This window comes from Anopheles merus, unplaced genomic scaffold, assembly GCF_017562075.2.
Source record: "Anopheles merus strain MAF unplaced genomic scaffold, AmerM5.1 LNR4000139, whole genome shotgun sequence".
NCBI classification, from domain to species: domain Eukaryota; kingdom Metazoa; phylum Arthropoda; class Insecta; order Diptera; family Culicidae; genus Anopheles; species Anopheles merus.
The window spans coordinates 37,829-57,745 of NW_024427719.1; the positions used below are offsets into that span (position 1 = coordinate 37,829).

The 19,917-nt window shown below is 40.6% G+C and overlaps 8 protein-coding genes across 8 annotated transcripts; 4 read left to right on the forward strand and 4 right to left on the reverse strand.

Annotated features, from left to right (window-relative positions):
- Positions 1-191: 191 nt before the first annotated feature.
- LOC121601668 lies at positions 192-1,610 on the forward strand. Its single transcript, XM_041930485.1, has one exon. The coding sequence runs from the start codon at positions 192-194 to the stop codon at positions 1,608-1,610; it is 1,419 nt and encodes a 472-aa protein (XP_041786419.1).
- A 3,816-nt stretch (positions 1,611-5,426) lies between these two features.
- Positions 5,427-12,866, forward strand: LOC121601669. The gene is made up of 5 exons (XM_041930486.1): positions 5,427-5,892; positions 7,361-7,711; positions 11,838-12,036; positions 12,125-12,143; positions 12,305-12,866. Exons 1-5 carry the CDS (start codon positions 5,485-5,487, stop codon positions 12,792-12,794), a joined length of 1,467 nt encoding a protein of 488 aa, XP_041786420.1. The 5' UTR covers positions 5,427-5,484; the 3' UTR covers positions 12,795-12,866.
- LOC121601664 (histone H2B) lies at positions 6,628-7,119 on the reverse strand. The gene has a single exon (XM_041930480.1). It carries the CDS (start codon positions 7,058-7,060, stop codon positions 6,686-6,688), a length of 375 nt encoding a protein of 124 aa, XP_041786414.1. The 5' UTR covers positions 7,061-7,119; the 3' UTR covers positions 6,628-6,685.
- LOC121601661 (histone H2A) lies at positions 7,279-7,890 on the forward strand. The gene has a single exon (XM_041930477.1). The coding sequence runs from the start codon at positions 7,343-7,345 to the stop codon at positions 7,715-7,717; it is 375 nt and encodes a 124-aa protein (XP_041786411.1). The 5' UTR covers positions 7,279-7,342; the 3' UTR covers positions 7,718-7,890.
- LOC121601666 (histone H4) lies at positions 11,751-12,169 on the reverse strand. The gene has a single exon (XM_041930483.1). The coding sequence runs from the start codon at positions 12,126-12,128 to the stop codon at positions 11,817-11,819; it is 312 nt and encodes a 103-aa protein (XP_041786417.1). The 5' UTR covers positions 12,129-12,169; the 3' UTR covers positions 11,751-11,816.
- A 588-nt stretch (positions 12,867-13,454) lies between the features above and the next one.
- On the reverse strand, positions 13,455-14,226 carry LOC121601663 (histone H2B). The gene has a single exon (XM_041930479.1). The coding sequence runs from the start codon at positions 14,172-14,174 to the stop codon at positions 13,800-13,802; it is 375 nt and encodes a 124-aa protein (XP_041786413.1). The 5' UTR covers positions 14,175-14,226; the 3' UTR covers positions 13,455-13,799.
- Positions 14,227-14,392: 166 nt separating this feature from the next.
- Positions 14,393-15,648, forward strand: LOC121601671 (histone H2A). The gene has a single exon (XM_041930487.1). It carries the CDS (start codon positions 14,457-14,459, stop codon positions 14,829-14,831), a length of 375 nt encoding a protein of 124 aa, XP_041786421.1. The 5' UTR covers positions 14,393-14,456; the 3' UTR covers positions 14,832-15,648.
- A 3,255-nt stretch (positions 15,649-18,903) lies between these two features.
- Positions 18,904-19,304, reverse strand: LOC121601678 (histone H4). Its single transcript, XM_041930495.1, has one exon. The coding sequence runs from the start codon at positions 19,279-19,281 to the stop codon at positions 18,970-18,972; it is 312 nt and encodes a 103-aa protein (XP_041786429.1). The 5' UTR covers positions 19,282-19,304; the 3' UTR covers positions 18,904-18,969.
- Between the last annotated feature and the right edge of the window lie 613 nt (positions 19,305-19,917).

Genomic DNA, 19,917 nt, shown 5'->3' on the forward strand with positions numbered 1-19,917 from the left:
ATTTGTCTTGCATTAAAATTTTATTGTTTTTATTATTCCGAAATTGTAAATATTAGTCTTAAATTTAATTGAACTTTCGCTTTTCAGGAACACTTTTTTACTTTATTTTTTTTTTATTTTTTTTTATATATATACCTCATATACATTATATTTATTGCATTGAACTAAATAATACTAACCAACCCGGCAAAATGCCGGGACCCTCGCATCCTGTACGGGATGCACTTCCGCCCGAGCCTCCCCAGAGAGCTCGATCATTACCACCATGGATGGACCGTAATAACGAGTTTGGGGACATGAAGTTCCTCGTTCTCGAGCCGTTGAAAGGCTTTAAGCTCCCGCAAAACCCATGGATCATTTCAAAGAGCATTACCAACGTGGTTGGAGAGCTTACCGAAAGCAGCCACTCGATGGAATTTGGGCAGAAATATCTCATCAAAACCCGAAACCTTGCGCAGTACACAAAAATGCAAAGCATCACGCAACTCATCGACGGTACGAAAGTATCCATCACCCCTCACGCTACGTTGAACACAGTCCAGTGCGTAATATTCGCCCCGGAGCTGAAAGGACTGAAGGACGAAGAAATTCTGCTGAACATGGAAAGTCAAAACGTCAAGCAAGTCCGACGATTCACCCGAAAGGTGAATGACGAAATACAACCAACGAACTCTTTCCTGATACGCGTGGAAGCTGGAAAAATACCGGAATCCCTTCGCGTAGGGCTGTTGCAGGTGCGAACGAAACCATACTACCCAAAACCAATGCTGTGCTACAAATGCGCCAGCTTTGGGCACACAAAAGTACGCTGCTCAAAGGGACAGGTCTGTGGAAACTGCGGAACCGCAGCACACGGAGAATGTTCGACCCATCCCGCTTGCGTGAACTGCAAAGGCGAACACAGCGCGTTCTCTCGCGAATGCCCTGCGTTCCAATTTGAAGAACAAGTCATAAAAATAAAAGTCGACCACAACTGCACCTACAAGGAAGCTCGGCAAATGGCACTCCAACAACATCAGCAAACAAGTGCTGTACAGCAGCGAATCACATTTGCGCAACAAACTACAACGGTGGATGAAAAAGACATCAAAATCAAGCGGCTCGAAGAAGAACAGAACGAACTGAAGAAAACGATCCTAGAACAGATGAAAAAAATGGATACCCAGAGCAAGCTCATCGAAGCTCTTCTGAAGAAACTGAAAGAACCAAATGTAAATTTACAGAATAATAAGAATAACACAACTAACGAAGCCACAACACAAATCGAAGAAAATCAAAGCAAGACCCAATCCAACAATGTCTGCAACAGCAACAACAATATTGAAGCAACGGATAACCCCGAAACCGACAACGAAACGAATGACCAGGAAACGATGTCTACATCCGACACAGAATCAGAAAATTCGGCCGCATCCATCATTTCAGCACAATCCCGCAAACGAAACCACAACCTGGAAAACGTTTCATCAGAAGAAGAAGAATTAAGAAATGCAGTGAAAAACATGGCATCCAACGAAATCGCAGTCATCTCGCCCATCGCTTCTCCCACTCTTCCCTCGGAACAACGATCACCAACTGCCAAACCATCGAAGAAAAAACATCGCCACTGAATTTATTCTCCTTTCCTCTTACCCTAATTGTTTACTGACCTAAACCATAATAATGCCCTCCTCAACCAATAATACTAATGACACAAACAAACCATTCCTACTAAACTGGAACATAAGAGGAATGAACACTAACCTCTACGAACTTCAACTACTAATAAACGAATACAAACCTGCCGTCATAACACTTCAAGAAGTTCGCGATCCGCCTAATATCAACCATTCTCCACTTAACCACTACAATTGGTCCTACAAGCTTTCTCCAACTAACCCACATCACAGTGTTGCAATAGGTGTACATAAATCTATTCCCTTCAAATTAATAAAAACTAACACCAATCTTTCCGCAATAGCAGTCAACATAAAGTCTCCCATAGACATGACCATTGTCTCACTCTACATGCCCCCTAGAGCTACCTTCAACCAATCCGAACTTAACTCTTTTCTTAACCTTTTTTCCCATCCCTTGCTAATAGCAGGAGATCTTAATGCAGAAGATAAAACCTTAGAATCTCTAAAACTAACAGAAAATTCAATAGACTCAATAACATTTTTACTAACCATAATCTCTCTTTCATTTCTAACCCTAACCCAACCCGACTATGTATCTCATCAGGTACAGAATCCTTCCTTGACTATGTCATCTCATCCTTCTCCCTTCTTAACGAACTTAAACTATACGTATTGGCGGACACACATGGCAGTGATCACTATCCGATCATCGTGAAAAGTAAACCATCGCTTCCGGAAAACAAACAACGACCAAAATGGAAATATGAAAATGCCGATTGGACATCATACCAAATTAATGTACTGATACACCTACATTCAGACCCCCAGCCCACAGAAGGAAACATCATTAAAATCATAAACGATGCAGCAGCGAAATCAATACCAAAATCAAAGGGCAAACCTGGCAAGCGAAGTGTTCACTGGTGGAACGATACTGTCGCTAAAGCCATAAAAAAGAGACGTAAAGCGCTCCGAAAACTGCAGAATGCCAAGAAAAACCAAGACCACACCCATATCCCTACCCTCTCCGAGGAATTTCAAATTGCCCATCGCATTGCAAGAGAGGAAATCAAAAAGGCAAAACAAGAATCATGGAATAGATTCAAAGATAGCATAAGTCCCGAAATGTCTGGAAAAGACATGTGGAGAAATGTAAAATGCCTTACAGAACGCAAGCAAGACATCGCTCATATCATCATCAAAACCGATGACGACACAATAGTCCCAGTTGAGTCAACACCAGAGGTACTTGCCACTCATTTTGCCACCATATCCGCCACAAATAGTTATTCCCCAGAATTTAAGACTATCAAAGCAACAACCGAGTCCATCCCACTAAATTTCAATAGCAGACCCAACATTCATTACAACAGATCCTTTCCATAGCCGAACTGAATTGTGCTCTTGCAAAGTGCAAAGGCAACTCAGCCGGACCAGACGACATTGGCTATCCACTGCTAAAAAACCTTCCATCTGAAGGAAAATACCTACTCTTAAAGCTATACAACTTCATCTGGCAGAGTGGCAAAATTCCTCCTCACTGGAAGAAAAGTTTAACAATTCCCATATTAAAGCCCGACAAATCAAAACACAGCCCAAATAGCTACCGACCAATAAGTTTACTAAACTGCATCGGAAAAGTGTTGGAACGAATGGTAAACCGACGTCTTACCCAAGAACTGGAAGGCAGGAAACTCCTCAGCATAAGTCAACATGCGTTTAGATGCGGATTAGGCACGGAAACTTACTTTGTGCAACTCGAAGAACTACTGGCCAAAGTAAAATCCGATAAACATCATGCCGACTGTGCTATCATCGACTTGGCTAAAGCTTTCGATCGGACATGGAAATACGCAATCATGCGCCAGCTAGCCAGATGGAATTTCGGAGGTAACATGATCACATTCCTCGATGATTTCCTCTCAGACCGTACCTTCGAGGTTCTGATTGGAACGAACAAATCTAGCACTAAAACGCTCGAAAACGGAGTTCCTCAGGGAGCCATCCTTTCTCCAACATTATTTCTGATCAGCATCGAAAGTCTTCTCCGCTCACTACCACCATCCATCACTCCATTGGTGTACGCTGATGATATCGTTCTGATCTCGAGCAATGCAGATAATGGAGTTGCGCGATACAATCTGCAACAGGGACTGCACATCTTATGGGAATGGTCAAAACGTATTGGTTATGACATCGCTGCTGAAAAAAGCAATATAATGCACATCTGCAACAAACCACATCCAACCTTACCGCTTTGCCTTAATCAAAGACAAATTCCAGACTGCAAAAAAGTAAAGATACTCGGGATCACAATAGACCAAAAACTCACATTCCAAGCCCACATTAAACAGCTAAAAACTACAGCTACCAAGAAAATCAACCTTTTCCAAATGCTCAGCACAGGAACCCACAAAGCTTCAAAAGATACACTTATCTTCATTATTAATCACTGGTTGCTTCCAAAACTACTGTACGGTATAGAAATAGTATCGATTAAAAAGGAACAGTTTGAAAAAGCAATAAGCCCCATCTACCATGCCGTTCTACGATATGCCATAGGCGCCTTCCGAACCAGCCCCATCGTCTCTATGCTAAGTGAGAGCGGACTTCTTCCACTTAGCCATATAATAACAACTAAATTAGCCGCAACAGCAACAAGAATTAAAGAAAAGAATATCCAAGCACCATCATTCCTCAATAGAGCCAACTCCAAACTTTTCGCTATAACAAACTGCAATATCCCGGATATCACAACACTGTTACATCTTGGCACTAGGCCGTGGTACCATGAACCCCCTAACATAGACTGGCATTTTAAAAACATCCTTAAAGCAGGTTGCAATAGTACAATAGCACAAAAACATTTCATAGAACACACAAACAACAAATACATGAAGCACAACCACATTTACACCGATGGATCCGTCGATGGAGCAGCAGCAGGATTCGGGATTTACTCACCCATTGATAAAGTAGCGTCCAAACTGCCGGATCACACTTCCATCTTTACGGCAGAAACGTTGGCAATAATCCAGGCAGTTGAAGATACTCTGCGCTCTGACCTGGAAAACGTCATCTTTACCGACAGCGCAAGTGTCCTCTCGGCACTAGAGCATGGAACATGTAAGGACCCAAACATCCAAAAGCTCTACCAGGTCACTAGCCCACACATAAACCAGGATCAACAACTCACCATCTGTTGGATACCTGGTCACGCTGGTATCAAAGGCAACGAGATCGCCGACCGCCTCGCCAACAAAGGCCGAAGAAAAACATCAACCTACAACACCTCGCTGCCTAAAAGAGACGCAATTATCTATATAAATGGAAAAATAAGAGAGGCGTGGGAAAAGGAATGGTTTAAAACCAAGAACAACTTCCTTCGGCTAGTGAAATCAACAACTACACCATGGCCATCAGTAATAAAACATCGAGACCAAAAGATCCTTACTCGATTAAGAATAGGCCACACTAGACTGACCCACAGCCATCTCATCGAACGATCCAGTCCTCCTCTCTGCCAATTCTGCGGGACCACTATAACAATATTCCACCTCTTAACAGAATGCCACGGATACACACAACTTCGTAAGACTTGCCATCTTGACTCCAACATAGACTCAATACTTTCACTTCACCCTCAGAAACAAGAAAATCTACTAAAATTTCTAAAACTATCACATTTATTCCATCAACTATAACAATCTAATAGTCTAACTTTTCCCCACAAAGAGGCGAAAGAACTCCGCAGGAGCCAAAGCCTCTCTAAACCATACTAACAACAACAACAATTCAACGTTCAACTTTTGTTAAAGAAACAAGTTCGCTCCGTGCTCAACGAAACCTACGCTCCCGAAGTGAAATGGCTCGTACCAAGCAAACCGCTCGTAAATCGACTGGAGGTAAGGCTCCTCGCAAGCAGCTGGCCACCAAGGCTGCTCGTAAAAGTGCCCCGGCCACCGGAGGAGTGAAGAAGCCGCATCGTTACCGTCCGGGAACGGTGGCCCTCCGAGAAATCCGTCGCTACCAGAAGTCGACCGAGCTGCTCATCCGCAAGCTGCCCTTCCAGCGCTTGGTGCGTGAGATCGCCCAGGACTTCAAGACTGATCTCCGCTTCCAGAGCTCAGCCGTGATGGCGCTGCAGGAAGCCAGCGAGGCGTACCTGGTTGGTCTGTTCGAAGACACGAATCTGTGCGCCATCCACGCCAAGCGCGTCACCATCATGCCCAAGGACATCCAGCTGGCCCGTCGCATCCGCGGAGAGCGTGCCTAAATCGTCCATGCATCCGGAAGCGGTCCCTGTCCAAACGGGGCATTTCCTTCTCAAAACGGTCCTTTTCAGGACCACCAATACTGTTGAACATATCAAGAATTTTCTTTCGATTGCTATTACGAAATGGTATATGTGAAGGCAAGCTAACACGTATGTCGTTTAGTAATAACGAGATAATGATGAAAAGGGGGAGTATTCGTTTCAAACAATCATCGTTATGGAAGGTAATTTAACTTTTTCTTGACAAAGTTTTGTTGTTTTCAAAGCATTTAAAGCTTTGATTATGTTAACCAATACTATATTACAACTTATATTACCTATGAGTATATTACCAGCATCGCAGCTTACAACAAACCACGAACGAATAGTATAATATTATATTTTACAACACATTTCGACATAACTAGCTTAACTGTGACTCATAGGCACGAAAATGAAAACGCGTACCAAAACGATCCTTCAATACTTATAAAGCAACATTAAAATCGAACAAATATATAACAATATTTAACTCACGACACATAAGCTGCAATTGGTTGCATTTTCGATAGATTCTTTTCGTACGCGCGAGGAAAATTTAAATAAAAAAAATGATTTTCATACAACGAGCGAAACGACTTCTACTCATAAATTATGATACACGAAACTCCATTTACAATTCCACTTCGGAAAACGCCTCCAACCATTGCGGATGAAATGAAGAATAATTCTTTGTTTGAATGCGGTTTGTGGTCCTGAAAAGGACCGATTTGAGAGTTGTTCATGAAAAGAAGCCAATCATTTCAGTGGCTTACTTCGAGCTGGTGTACTTTGTGACAGCCTTCGTTCCTTCGGAGACGGCGTGCTTGGCAAGCTCACCAGGCAGCAGCAGACGAACAGCGGTTTGGATTTCGCGGGACGTGATCGTTGAACGTTTGTTGTAGTGCGCCAAGCGGGACGCCTCAGCAGCAATGCGTTCGAAGATATCGTTGACGAAACTGTTCATGATGCTCATGGCCTTCGAAGAGATGCCAGTATCCGGGTGGACTTGCTTCAACACTTTGTAGATGTAAATAGCGTAGCTTTCCTTGCGGGTCTTGCGCTTCTTTTTCTTGTCGGACTTGGAAATATTTTTCTGGGCTTTGCCAGACTTCTTCGCAGCTTTTCCACTGGTTTTGGGTGCCATTTCGACGGAAAAATTCACTCAACACTGGGACACGATGTGTTCGATTCAACGGGTGATTGCGTTCTAGAAAAATTCCGAGCTCTCCGATCGCTTATAACGGGCCGTGAGAGAGGATACGTATCGTGCAGCTCGAAAAATTCCAAACGAGTATCGCGCAGCTCGAATAAGCTGCTATATAAGCATCGGTCAGGTCAAAATTGCTCCATTGTAAAAAGACCCTTCTCAAAGAGAACATCGTGTTGCTCGTGATCCGTTACAAACGTTCCCCAATAAAATCTAACCATGTCTGGCCGTGGAAAGGGAGGAAAGGTAAAGGGAAAGGCAAAGTCCCGTTCCAACCGTGCCGGTCTTCAGTTCCCCGTTGGCCGTATTCATCGTCTCCTGCGCAAGGGTAACTATGCCGAGCGCGTCGGTGCCGGAGCGCCCGTGTATCTGGCAGCCGTCATGGAGTACTTGGCCGCTGAAGTGCTTGAGTTGGCCGGAAACGCTGCCCGTGACAACAAGAAGACGCGCATCATCCCGCGTCATCTGCAGCTGGCCATCCGCAACGACGAGGAGTTGAACAAGCTGCTGTCCGGAGTAACCATCGCTCAGGGTGGTGTGCTGCCCAACATTCAGGCCGTGCTGCTGCCCAAGAAGACCGAAAAGAAGGCTTAAACTGTGTAACAAAGCTTCCTTCATCTCAAACCCAAAACCGTCCTTTTCAGGGCGACAAATAACTTTGCCAAAGACATTTTATTCGATTTATGCTGATATGGGACAACCAGAAGTAAGAACATTTTCTAATATAGAACGGTGCTTGAAAGAGTGCACAAAATGTAAATGAAATAATGTGCCTTCCTTTGGCACATAAAGTATCATTAACTGTTTTCAATTCTGTTACCCCTCACTTCGATTTCTTCAAAATGCAGCATATCAGAAGCGATGTGTTAAATTTTCCAGGTAGCTTGGTAAAGCGGGTTGGTTTTACCACAGCAAATGCAGGCAGTAATACCTGTGTGTTGACCTTTTTTTCTGGAAACGCTAAAGGACACGTTTACCTGATTTATCGTTAACTACGGTAAAATGTTAAAAGTGTTGGTTGTCGAAAAATGTTGTATGTTCAGGTAAGGCTAGGTTCTCTCAAAAGTTTGACTAGGCCAATTTATTGGGAAACATTGAAAATGGCTTTAAAATAGGTGGACCAAAGATTAGGAACATTCATATAACATACATACTCAATAATGTTTCCCTTCACCCTTCATTTAAATAACCATATAAATATATGTAGCATTTTATAATATTTTTTTAAATAATATTCTCATTTGCAATGTAGGAATGCCAATAAAATACAATAAATTGAAATTCCCCGAACGCATGTGCAACTCCACATTCAGTAACCCCATCTAGTGGGGATCAAAATCCCTACAACCAGTCGTAACGCCATCTTAATAATTGGTAAAAGTAAGGCTCAGCCCTTGACGTTACAAAGGAGAAACGTTACTTGTCTTTTAAAATTCCCAAGCTGCATTTCATAGAGGGTTGGTCATCCACGCGACCGATCGCTGTGCATAAGTTAAATAAGAAATATTTTACATTTCGAATAAAATAACAATAATTTGCTTTGGGATAGATCGATATCAGTGAGATTAAATAGTTTAATTACAAGTTAAAAAAAGAATAAGTGTTTTCATTCATGCACTATAATTCAATCAAAAAAGTCTTACAGTTTAAAGGTCTTAAAACCCTCTAAGCTTATAATTGGAGTAACGTTGCCAAAGTAAAAAAATATAAATTATTTAAAGTATATCCAAAGAAATTAAATATGTGCAAATAATTTAAAGCCTATTAAGAACGTTTATGGCGATTTTGAATAATGGTTGCTTTGGATGCGAGGGCTCTTTTGAAATGGCGCTTATCGAGATTAAAAAATCCTTTCATAATTTTCAAAATTCTAGTTTTACCAAAAGATTGGCAAATAAAAAATGAGTTTTTTGTGATGACAGATGTAAGTTTATTGATTTTTATAAAAGTATTTCTTGAAGTTGTTATAACTCGCATTGATGCAAAAAATATTAAGATGATAATAGTGTTATAACTTTTCATTATCATAAATTATCAATGAGTCATATCTTTCAAAAAGCTTTTTATTTTTGTTCAAAGTAGGTCTTTTCTCATTATTGCATACAAATAATCAATATTAAGACATGATTAATAATCTATCAATTCGCTTATCTACGATGGTAAAACCAGGCGTTAAAAAATGCTGCTTGGGTTTGCGCTAAACAGGCGTTACGTGTAACGCTAGCGTAACGTAGAGGGCGGGTGTTCATGAGATCGCAGGGTGTTTGTCCTGGATAATAACTGGGAAACATTTGTATGATAACGAAAACTGGGGAACAATCACTAATTGTAAAAATGCAAACGGAAATATCGCTCGCGGAGCATCGCTTAGCCAGTATCGCAAATGAAGTATCCCAAGAAAATATATGGCATTCAGTTAACATCCTAGATTTTGGAGGTTGAGTTTATTTTAATTTTACATCTTCATATCAACCTGCTAGCAAATCTTGCATAAAGTATTTGGCGGGAAGCTCTTGCTTGACACTTGTTAACGCTCTCTGGAGAATATGGAAAATTTGCAAATTTTTGCTCTTATAGAAAACTCAAGTGGTGAGATTCTCTTTTTTAGGGCGCAATCCTGCATAATGCTTCGTAAACTAAAATATAATTTAGTTTTTTATTTACATTTATAAACGTCACACCATAATTGCGTTAAATTGCAGCCACTTTAGGCATTTTCGGCAATGAATATTGTTTTACTTATGCAATTTCAATTCAAAAATCTTCAAATTAACACACAATACATATTTTAAGTGTTTTCAAAGTCCGATGATGGAAACTGTTTTAAGGTTTTGAGTTGAGGCAATGTTTTGTGTGTGCGCGGAAATGGTGTTATTGTGATCAAAAATAAAGAAAAGAAATAGAATATTTAGAAACGAAAAAACGAATTTGTTGGAAAGAAGCTTTTTGTTAAAATTATTTTTATCTATTCCGAAAGTTTTCAAGCTAACATAAGCATGCATAACATTCTCGTTTCTATAATGAATGCTATAGAACAGTGCTAACAAAAACGCATCGAAAGGCATGATTAGTTAAACTGTCAATTAACCAAATAAATAAACAACATAACATAAACTGTGGATGCGTCTCACTAAGCTATGTAAAAAAGTCCGTTAATTGTTATAAAAGATATTTATATGCAACATTAGTCGATCTTAATTCTATATTGAATTTGGTCCTGGTTCTTAACATTCTTATTGGGGCCTGAAAGTTCTATTTATTAAAAATGACGGGCCTTCGAAAGATCCGCTAACGAGTTTGTATGTAAACAAGCACTTCTTGCTTCTATGTTGCAGAGGTTCTATTCCAAATAACAGGCAACTTGTACGGTAAGAGGGACCAACAGAATTACGAGACGTTGGGAGACGATAAAACAATGAACGAGTAAGCTTGCGTTGAACCGATTCTAGCCTATATTTTAAATGTAGCTGTGTCGGTGTCCAAATAATACTAGCAAATTCTAATGTAGGACGGACAATTGCACAATACACAGCTATTTTACTGAATGGATCGTTGGAGTCTTTCTCAACACGCAAAATGAATCCTAACAAACGGAAAGCATTTGAAAGTGTTGCTTCATAGTGGTTCTATAACGTTAGTCTGCTATCTAAATGAGCGCCTAAATCATGAATCACATTTTTACGCGGCTTTGATCTATCATCAATTTTATATTCGCAAATAATGGGAAATCTTTTCCTAGTGTTGGATGTAACAGAACACTTTGATATGTTGAGACGCATACAATTGGAATTACACAACGCGTTAAATCGAGTTAAACAGGTTTAAAGAGTTAAAGAATTGGTTTGATCTGACACCGGTAGGAACATTTTCATATCACCTGCATAAAACAATTGTTCGCAATCCGGCATAACGTGAATAACATCATTTATGAAAATGTTAAAAAGAAAAGGGCCGAGAATGCTGCATTGTGGAACCCGAGACGGGTTGGTGAATGGTGCAGTTAGAGAGGAGGAAATATTCACTGTAATATGCTTATCACTTAAATAATAGGAGAGCAAATGAACGAGCGCGCTATTAACTCCGTAGCTTGATAGTTTTGAAATTAGCTTTGAGTGATTTACGGATTCAAAGGCAGCATTGACGCTGTTAGCTGTTGCTGTATAATAAATTCACAAACCTCATGTGAACAGTGTTGTTTTTTTTTTCACCCGTTTTCCTTCTTTTGATGAATTATCCCAGGTATCAATGAACGATGCGCTTATGTAAGTCAGATTTGAGCTGATGCAAAAAACGGTATGTTCCACGCGGCGATTATTGCTTCAAGAGGATGAAAGGTTTGCCCTGAAAAAGAAAATATTTTTATTAGAAAATATAAAATTAATCACTATATAAATAAATAAATAAAAATTGTTTTTTTTTTTTAACAAACGCTTCAATCGTCGTTTTTATGTACGATTCAAACGCATACGTATAAGTTAAAAAAGCACATTTACAAAACGCCATTTCATATAAATGCACTGCATATGCAGCAGTGTAAGTGCTTGTTATGCGAGTAATATATCATAGAATTTTTTTTCTCAAATATAATTGTCGCATGTTGCGGAAGACACAGCTCTTGAGTAATGTATTGTGGTCCTGAAAAGGACCGTTTGATTTGAGACTCCATTTGGAGGTTTGTTAGAGCACGTTGAATTTAACCTCCGAAACCGTACAGAGTACGGCCCTGACGCTTCAGAGCATACACCACATCCATAGCGGTGACGGTCTTACGCTTGGCGTGTTCAGTGTAAGTGACCGCATCACGGATCACATTCTCCAGAAACACTTTCAGGACGCCACGGGTTTCCTCGTAGATGAGGCCGGAGATACGTTTCACTCCTCCGCGCCGAGCCAAACGGCGGATGGCGGGCTTGGTAATGCCCTGGATGTTATCCCGCAGAACTTTTCGGTGACGCTTGGCTCCTCCTTTACCCAGACCTTTTCCTCCCTTTCCTCTTCCAGTCATGATGAGCACAGGATGGTACGTTCACGATGTTCACACTTTAAATTGACGATCACGAATGAGCGTTTTCGAGCTCAACGTCCCTATTTATACTTTTTCATTCACGCATTCCCTCTTGCTCTTAAGATGAGAGAAAATGAGGGTCGAAAAGCGCATAAATAGAGCTGTTGTTCGAGCAGTTTCATCATTCAACGTTCAACTTTTCTCAAAAGAACACGTTCGCTCAGTGCTCAACGAAACCTACGCTCCCGAAGTAAAATGGCTCGTACCAAGCAAACCGCTCGTAAATCGACTGGAGGTAAGGCTCCTCGCAAGCAGCTGGCCACCAAGGCTGCTCGTAAAAGTGCCCCGGCCACCGGAGGAGTGAAGAAGCCGCATCGTTACCGTCCGGGAACGGTGGCCCTCCGAGAAATCCGTCGCTACCAGAAGTCGACCGAGCTGCTCATCCGCAAGCTGCCCTTCCAGCGCTTGGTGCGTGAGATCGCCCAGGACTTCAAGACTGATCTCCGCTTCCAGAGCTCAGCCGTGATGGCGCTGCAGGAAGCCAGCGAGGCGTACCTGGTTGGTCTGTTCGAAGACACGAATCTGTGCGCCATCCACGCCAAGCGCGTCACCATCATGCCCAAGGACATCCAGCTGGCCCGTCGCATCCGCGGAGAGCGTGCCTAAATCGTCCATGCATCCGGAAGCGGTCCCTGTCCAAACGGGGCATTTCCTTCTCAAAACGGTCCTTTTCAGGACCACCAATACTGTTGAACATATCAAGAATTTTCTTTCGATTGCTATTACGAAATGGTACATGTACATGCAAGCTAACACGTATGTCGTTTAGTAATAACGAAATAATGATGAAAAGGGGGAATATTCGTTTCAAACAATCATCGTTATGGGAGGTAATTTAACTTTTTCTTGACAAAGTTTCGCTTTTTAATAAGGCAGCTAAGGATTTTGACAATATTAACCAATATTATATTACCACTTATATTACCTATGACTATATTACCAACATCGCAGCTTACAACAAACCGCGAAAGAATAGTATGGCTTTATATTTTACAACAAATTTTCGACACAACCAGCTTAACTGTGACTCATAGGCACGAAAATGAAAACGCGTACGAAAGCGATCCTTCAATACTTATAAAGCAACATTAAAATCGAACAAATCTATTACAACATTTAACTCACGACACATAAGCTGCAATTGGTTGCTTTGTCGATAAATTATCCTCGTATGCGCGAGGAAAATTTAAATTAAAAAAATGATTCTCATACCACGAGCGAAACGACTTCTATTCGTAATTGATGATACACGAAACTCCATGTACAATTTCACCTCGCAAAACGCTTCCAACCAGTGCGGACTTTTTTTAATGTTTTTTGTAAACGTGTTAAGGTTCTATTTAACATTAATATTTACAATGAACAACGCAGAACTTTAATGTCAATCACAGCATCATTGTTTCCAATGATGTGGAAGACATAGTTCGCAAACAAACTACATTACAGGCAAACGCAACAAACTGAATAATAACGTTGACGAAGACGGACACCCTGAAATTACAGCGCTAATTCGCTGGTGCAGATGAAACGAAGGATAATTCTTTGTTTGAATGCGATTTGTGGTCCTGAAAAGGACCGATTTGAGAGAACGAAGCCAATCATTTCAGTGGCTTACTTCGAGCTGGTGTACTTTGTGACAGCCTTCGTTCCTTCGGAGACGGCGTGCTTGGCAAGCTCACCAGGCAGCAGCAGACGAACAGCGGTTTGGATTTCGCGGGACGTGATCGTCGAACGCTTGTTGTAGTGCGCCAAGCGGGATGCCTCGGCAGCAATGCGTTCGAAGATATCGTTGACGAAACTGTTCATGATGCTCATGGCCTTCGAAGAGATGCCAGTATCCGGGTGGACTTGCTTCAACACTTTGTAGATGTAAATAGCGTAGCTTTCCTTGCGGGTCTTGCGCTTCTTTTTCTTGTCGGACTTGGAAATATTTTTCTGGGCTTTGCCAGACTTCTTCGCAGCTTTTCCACTGGTTTTGGGTGCCATTTCGACGGAAAAATCCACTCAACACTGGGACACGATGTGTTCGATTAAACGGGTGATTGCGTTCTAGAAAAATTGCAAGCTCTCCGATCGCTTATAACGGGCCGTGAGAGAGGATACGTATCGTGCAGCTCGAAAAATTCCAAACGAGTATCGCGCAGCTCGAATAAGCTGCTATATAAGCATCGGTCAGGTCAAAATTGCTCCATTGTAAAAAGACCCTTCTCAAAGAGAACATCGTGTTGCTCGTGATCCGTTACAAACGTTCCCCAATAAAATCTAACCATGTCTGGCCGTGGAAAGGGAGGAAAGGTAAAGGGAAAGGCAAAGTCCCGTTCCAACCGTGCCGGTCTTCAGTTCCCCGTTGGCCGTATTCATCGTCTCCTGCGCAAGGGTAACTATGCCGAGCGCGTCGGTGCCGGAGCGCCCGTGTATCTGGCAGCCGTCATGGAGTACTTGGCCGCTGAAGTGCTTGAGTTGGCCGGAAACGCTGCCCGTGACAACAAGAAGACGCGCATCATCCCGCGTCATCTGCAGCTGGCCATCCGCAACGACGAGGAGTTGAACAAGCTGCTGTCCGGAGTAACCATCGCTCAGGGTGGTGTGCTGCCCAACATTCAGGCCGTGCTGCTGCCCAAGAAGACCGAAAAGAAGGCTTAAACTGTGTAACAAAGCCTCCTTCATCTCAAACCCAAAACCGTCCTTTTCAGGGCGACAAATAACTTTGCCAAAGACATTTTATTCGATTTATGCTGATATGGGACAACCAGAAGTAAGAACATTTTCTAATATAGAACGGTGCTTGAAAGTGTGCACAAAATATAAATGAAAAAATGTGCCTCCTTTGGGCACAAAAAGCATCATTTACTGTTTTCAATTCTCTAACCCTGCGAATTATGTAAAATGCAGCATATCAGAAGCGATGTGTTAAATTTTCCAGGTAGCTTTGTCAAGAGGGTTGGTTTTACCATAACAAATGCAAGCAGTGATACCTGTGTGTTAACCTTTTTTTCTGGAAACGGTAAAGGACACGTTTACCTGATTCATCGTTAACTACGGGAAAATGTTAAAAGTGTTGGTTGTCGAAAAATGTTGTGTGTTCAGGTAAAGCTAGGTTCTCACAACAGTTTGGCTTTCAATATATCGGGAAACGTTGGAAATGGCTTTAAAAAAGTTGGACCAAAGATTAGGAACATTCATATAGATAAACATCCTCAATTATGTTTCCCTTCACCCTTCATTTAAATAACCACATAAATATATAAATATAAATATGTAAAAAGTAAGTTTCAGCCCTTTACTTTACAAAGGAGAAGCGTTACTTGCCTTTCAAAATTCCCAAGCATCATTTAATAGAGGTTGTGTCAGCTTGGCGACTGGCCAGTGTACACCTTATAAATTTTAAAATATTTTACATTTCGATGAAAGTATAAATTATTTGTTTGAGGATAAATCGATATCAGTGAGATTAAATTATTTAATTACAAGTTAAAAAAGATCAGGTTTTTCATTAATGCACTATAATTTAAGCAAAAAGGTCTTACAGTTTAAAGGTCTTAAAACCTTCAAAGCTTTTAAATCGAGTTACGTTGCCAAAGCAAAAAATATAAATTATTTCTAGTATATCCAAAGAAATTCAATATAAGAAATAAATTTAAAGCCTATTAATATAACGTTAATGGCGATTTTGAATGATAGTTGCTTTGGATGCGAGGGCTCTTTTGAAATGGCGCTTATCGAGTTTAAAAAATCCTTTCATAATTTTCAAATTCCTAGTTTTAACAAAAGATTGGCAAATAAAAAATGACTTTTTTTGTGATAGCATATCTTAGTTTATTAATTGTTATAAAAGTATTTCTTGAAGTTGTTTTAACTCGCATTGATGCAAAAAATATTAAGATAATAAAAATGTTATAACTTTTCATAATCATAAATAATCATTGAGTCATATCTTTAAAAAACTTTTTATTGTTGTTCAAAATAGGTCTTTTCTCATTATTGCATGCAAATAATCAATATTAAGACATGATTAATAATCTATCAATTTGCTTATCCATGATGGTAAAACCAGGCGTTAAAAACATGCTGCTTGGGTTTACGCTAAACAGGCGTTACGTGTAACGCTAGCGTAACGTAGAGGGCGGGTGTTCATGATATCCCAGGGTGTTTGTCCTGGATAATAACTGGGAAACATTTGTATGATAACGAAAGCTGGGGAACAATCACCAATTGTAAAAATTGAAACGGAAACATCGCTCGCGGAGCATCGCTACGTTATTATATAAAATGAAGTCAGTATCCCAAGAAAAAATATGAAATTCAGCTAACATCCTAGATGTTGGAGGTTGAGTTAATTTCTACATCTTTATACCATCCTGCTAGCAAATCTTGCATAAAGTATTTGGCGGGAAGCTCTTGCTTGACACTTGTTAACGCTCTCTGCAGAATATGGAAGATTTGCAATTTTTTGCTCTTATAGAAAACTCAAGTGGTGAGATTTATCTTTCCTAGGGCGCAATCCTGCATAATGCTTCGTTAACTAAAATATAATTAAAATTTTTTTTATACATTTATAAACTTCACACCATAATTGCGTTAAATTGCAGCCACTTTAGGCATTTTCGGCAATGCATATTGTTTTACTTATGCAATTTCAATTGGCAAAACTATTGTATTAATCACAAACCAATTGCAAACCTTGTACTTTTGCGAAAAAATCAAGATTCTCAATTATTTTACTCGAAAAAATTTTAAATATCATTAATCTGCATGGAAATTTTGATTCGTTTCCTGGACAGTTTCGAGCTCATGTTTCAAATTGCAAACGATTTGATACATATTCCGAAAAGGCTTAAGATTCCTTCAAAAATTTTCAAATTAACACACAATACATATTTTAAGTTTTTCAAAGTCTGATGATGGAAACTGTTTTAAGGTTTTGAGTTGAGGCAATGTTTTGTGTGTGCGCGGAAATGGTGTTATTGTGATCAAAAATAAAGAAAAGAAATAGAATATTTAGAAACGAAAAAAACGAATTTGTTGGAAAGAAGCTTTTTGTTATAATTATTTTTATCTATTCCGAAAGTTTTCAAGCTAACATAAGCATGCATAACATTCTCGTTTCTATAATTAATGCTATAGAACAGTGCTAACAAAAACGCATCGAAAGGCATAATTAGTTTAACTGTCAATTAACCACATAAATAAACAACATAACATAAACTGTGGATGCATCTCACTAAGCTATGTAAAAAAGTCCGTTAATTTTTATAAAAGATAGTTACATCCAACATTACTGGATCTTAATTCTATATTGAATTTGGTCCTGGTTCTTAACATTCTTATTGGGGCCTGAAAGTTCTATTTATTAAAAATGACGGGCCTTCGAAAGATCCGCTAACAAGTTTGTATATAAATAAGCACTTCTTGCTTCTATGTTGCAGAGGTTCTATTCCAAATAACAGGCACCTTGTACGGTAAGAGGGACCAACAGAATTACGAGACGTTGGGAGACGATAAAACAATGAACGAGTAAGCTTGCGTTGAACCGATTCTAGCCTATATTTTAAATGTAGCTGTGTCGGTGTCCAAATAATACTAGCAAATTCTAATGTAGGACGGACAATTGCACAATACACAGCTTTTTTACTGAATGGATCGTTGGAGTCTTTCTCAACACGCAAAATGAATCCTAACAAACGGAAAGCTTTTGAAAGTATTGCTTCATAGTGGTTCTATAACGTTAGTCTGCTATCTAAATGAGCGCCTAAATCATGAATCACATTTTTACGCGGCTTTGATCTATCATCAATTTTATATTCGCAAATAATGGGAAATCTTTTCCTAGTGTGGGATGTAACAGAACATTTTGATACGTTGAGACGCATACAATTGGAATAACACAACGCGTTAAATCGAATTAAATAGATTTGAAGAGTTAAAGAATTGGTTTGATGTGATACCGGTAGGAACATTTTCATATGACCTGCATAAAACAATTGTTCGCAATCCGGCATAACGTGAATAACATTATTTATGAAAATTTTAAAAATAAAAGGGCCGAAAATGCTGCATTGTGGAATCCCAGCCGGGTTGGTGAATGCTGCAGATAGAGAGGAGGAAATATTCACTGTAATATGCTTATCACTTAAATAATTGGAGAGCAAATGAACTAGCGCGCTATTTACTCCGTAGCTTGATAGTTTTGAAATTAGCATTGAGTGATTTACGGATTCAAAGGCAGCATTGACGCTGTTAGCTGTTGCTGTATAATAAATTCACAAACCTCATGTGAACAGTGTTGTTGTTTTTTCACCCGTTTTTCTTCTTTTGATGAATTATCCCAGGTATCAATGAACGATGCGCATGTGTAAGTCAGATTTGAGCTGATGCAAAAAAACGGTATGTTCCACGCGGCGATTATTGCTTCAAGAAGATGAGAGTTTGGCCCTGAAAATGAAAATATTTTTATTAGAAAATATAAAATTTATCAATCTTTAAATAAATAAATAAAAATTATTTCTTTTAACAAACGCTTCAGTCGTCGCTTTTATGTACGATTCAAACGCATACGTATAGGTTTAAAAAGCACATTTACAAAACGCAATTTCATATAAATGCACTGCATATACAGCAGTGTGAGTGCTTGTTATGCGAGTAATATATCATAGAATTTTTTTTCTCAAATAAGAATTGTCGCATGTTGCGAAAGACACAGCTCTTGAGTAATGTATTGTGGTCCTGAAAAGGACCGTTTGATTTGAGACTCCATTTGGAGGTTTGTTAGAGCACGTTGAATTTAACCTCCAAAACCGTACAGAGTACGGCCCTGACGCTTCAGAGCATACACCACATCCATAGCGGTGACGGTCTTGCGCTTGGCGTGTTCAGTGTATGTGACCGCATCACGGATCACATTCTCCAGAAACACTTTCAGCACGCCACGGGTTTCCTCGTAGATGAGGCCGGAGATACGTTTCACTCCTCCACGCCGAGCCAAACGGCGGATGGCGGGCTTGGTAATGCCCTGGATGTTATCCCGCAGCACTTTTCGGTGACGTTTGGCTCCTCCTTTACCCAGGCCTTTTCCTCCCTTTCCTCTTCCAGTCATGATGAGCACAGGATGGTACGTTCACGATGTTCACACTTTAAATTGACGATCACGAATGAGCGTTTTCGAGCTCAACGTCCCTATTTATACTTTTTCATCCACGCATTCCCTCTTGCTCTTAAGATGAGAGAAAATGAGGGTTGACAAGCGCATAAATAGAGCTGTTGTTCGAGCAGTTTCATCATTTAACGTTCAACTTTTGTTAAAGAAACAAGTTCGCTCCGTGCTCAACGAAACCTACGCTCCCGAAGTGAAATGGCTCGTACCAAGCAAACCGCTCGTAAATCGACTGGAGGTAAGGCTCCTCGCAAGCAGCTGGCCACCAAGGCTGCTCGTAAAAGTGCCCCGGCCACCGGAGGAGTGAAGAAGCCGCATCGATACCGTCCGGGAACGGTGGCCCTCCGAGAAATCCGTCGCTACCAGAAGTCGACCGAGCTGCTCATCCGCAAGCTGCCCTTCCAGCGCTTGGTGCGTGAGATCGCCCAGGACTTCAAGACGGATCTCCGCTTCCAGAGCTCAGCCGTGATGGCGCTGCAGGAAGCCAGCGAGGCGTACCTGGTTGGTCTGTTCGAAGACACGAATCTGTGCGCCATCCACGCCAAGTGCGTCACCATCATGCCCAAGGACATCCAGCTG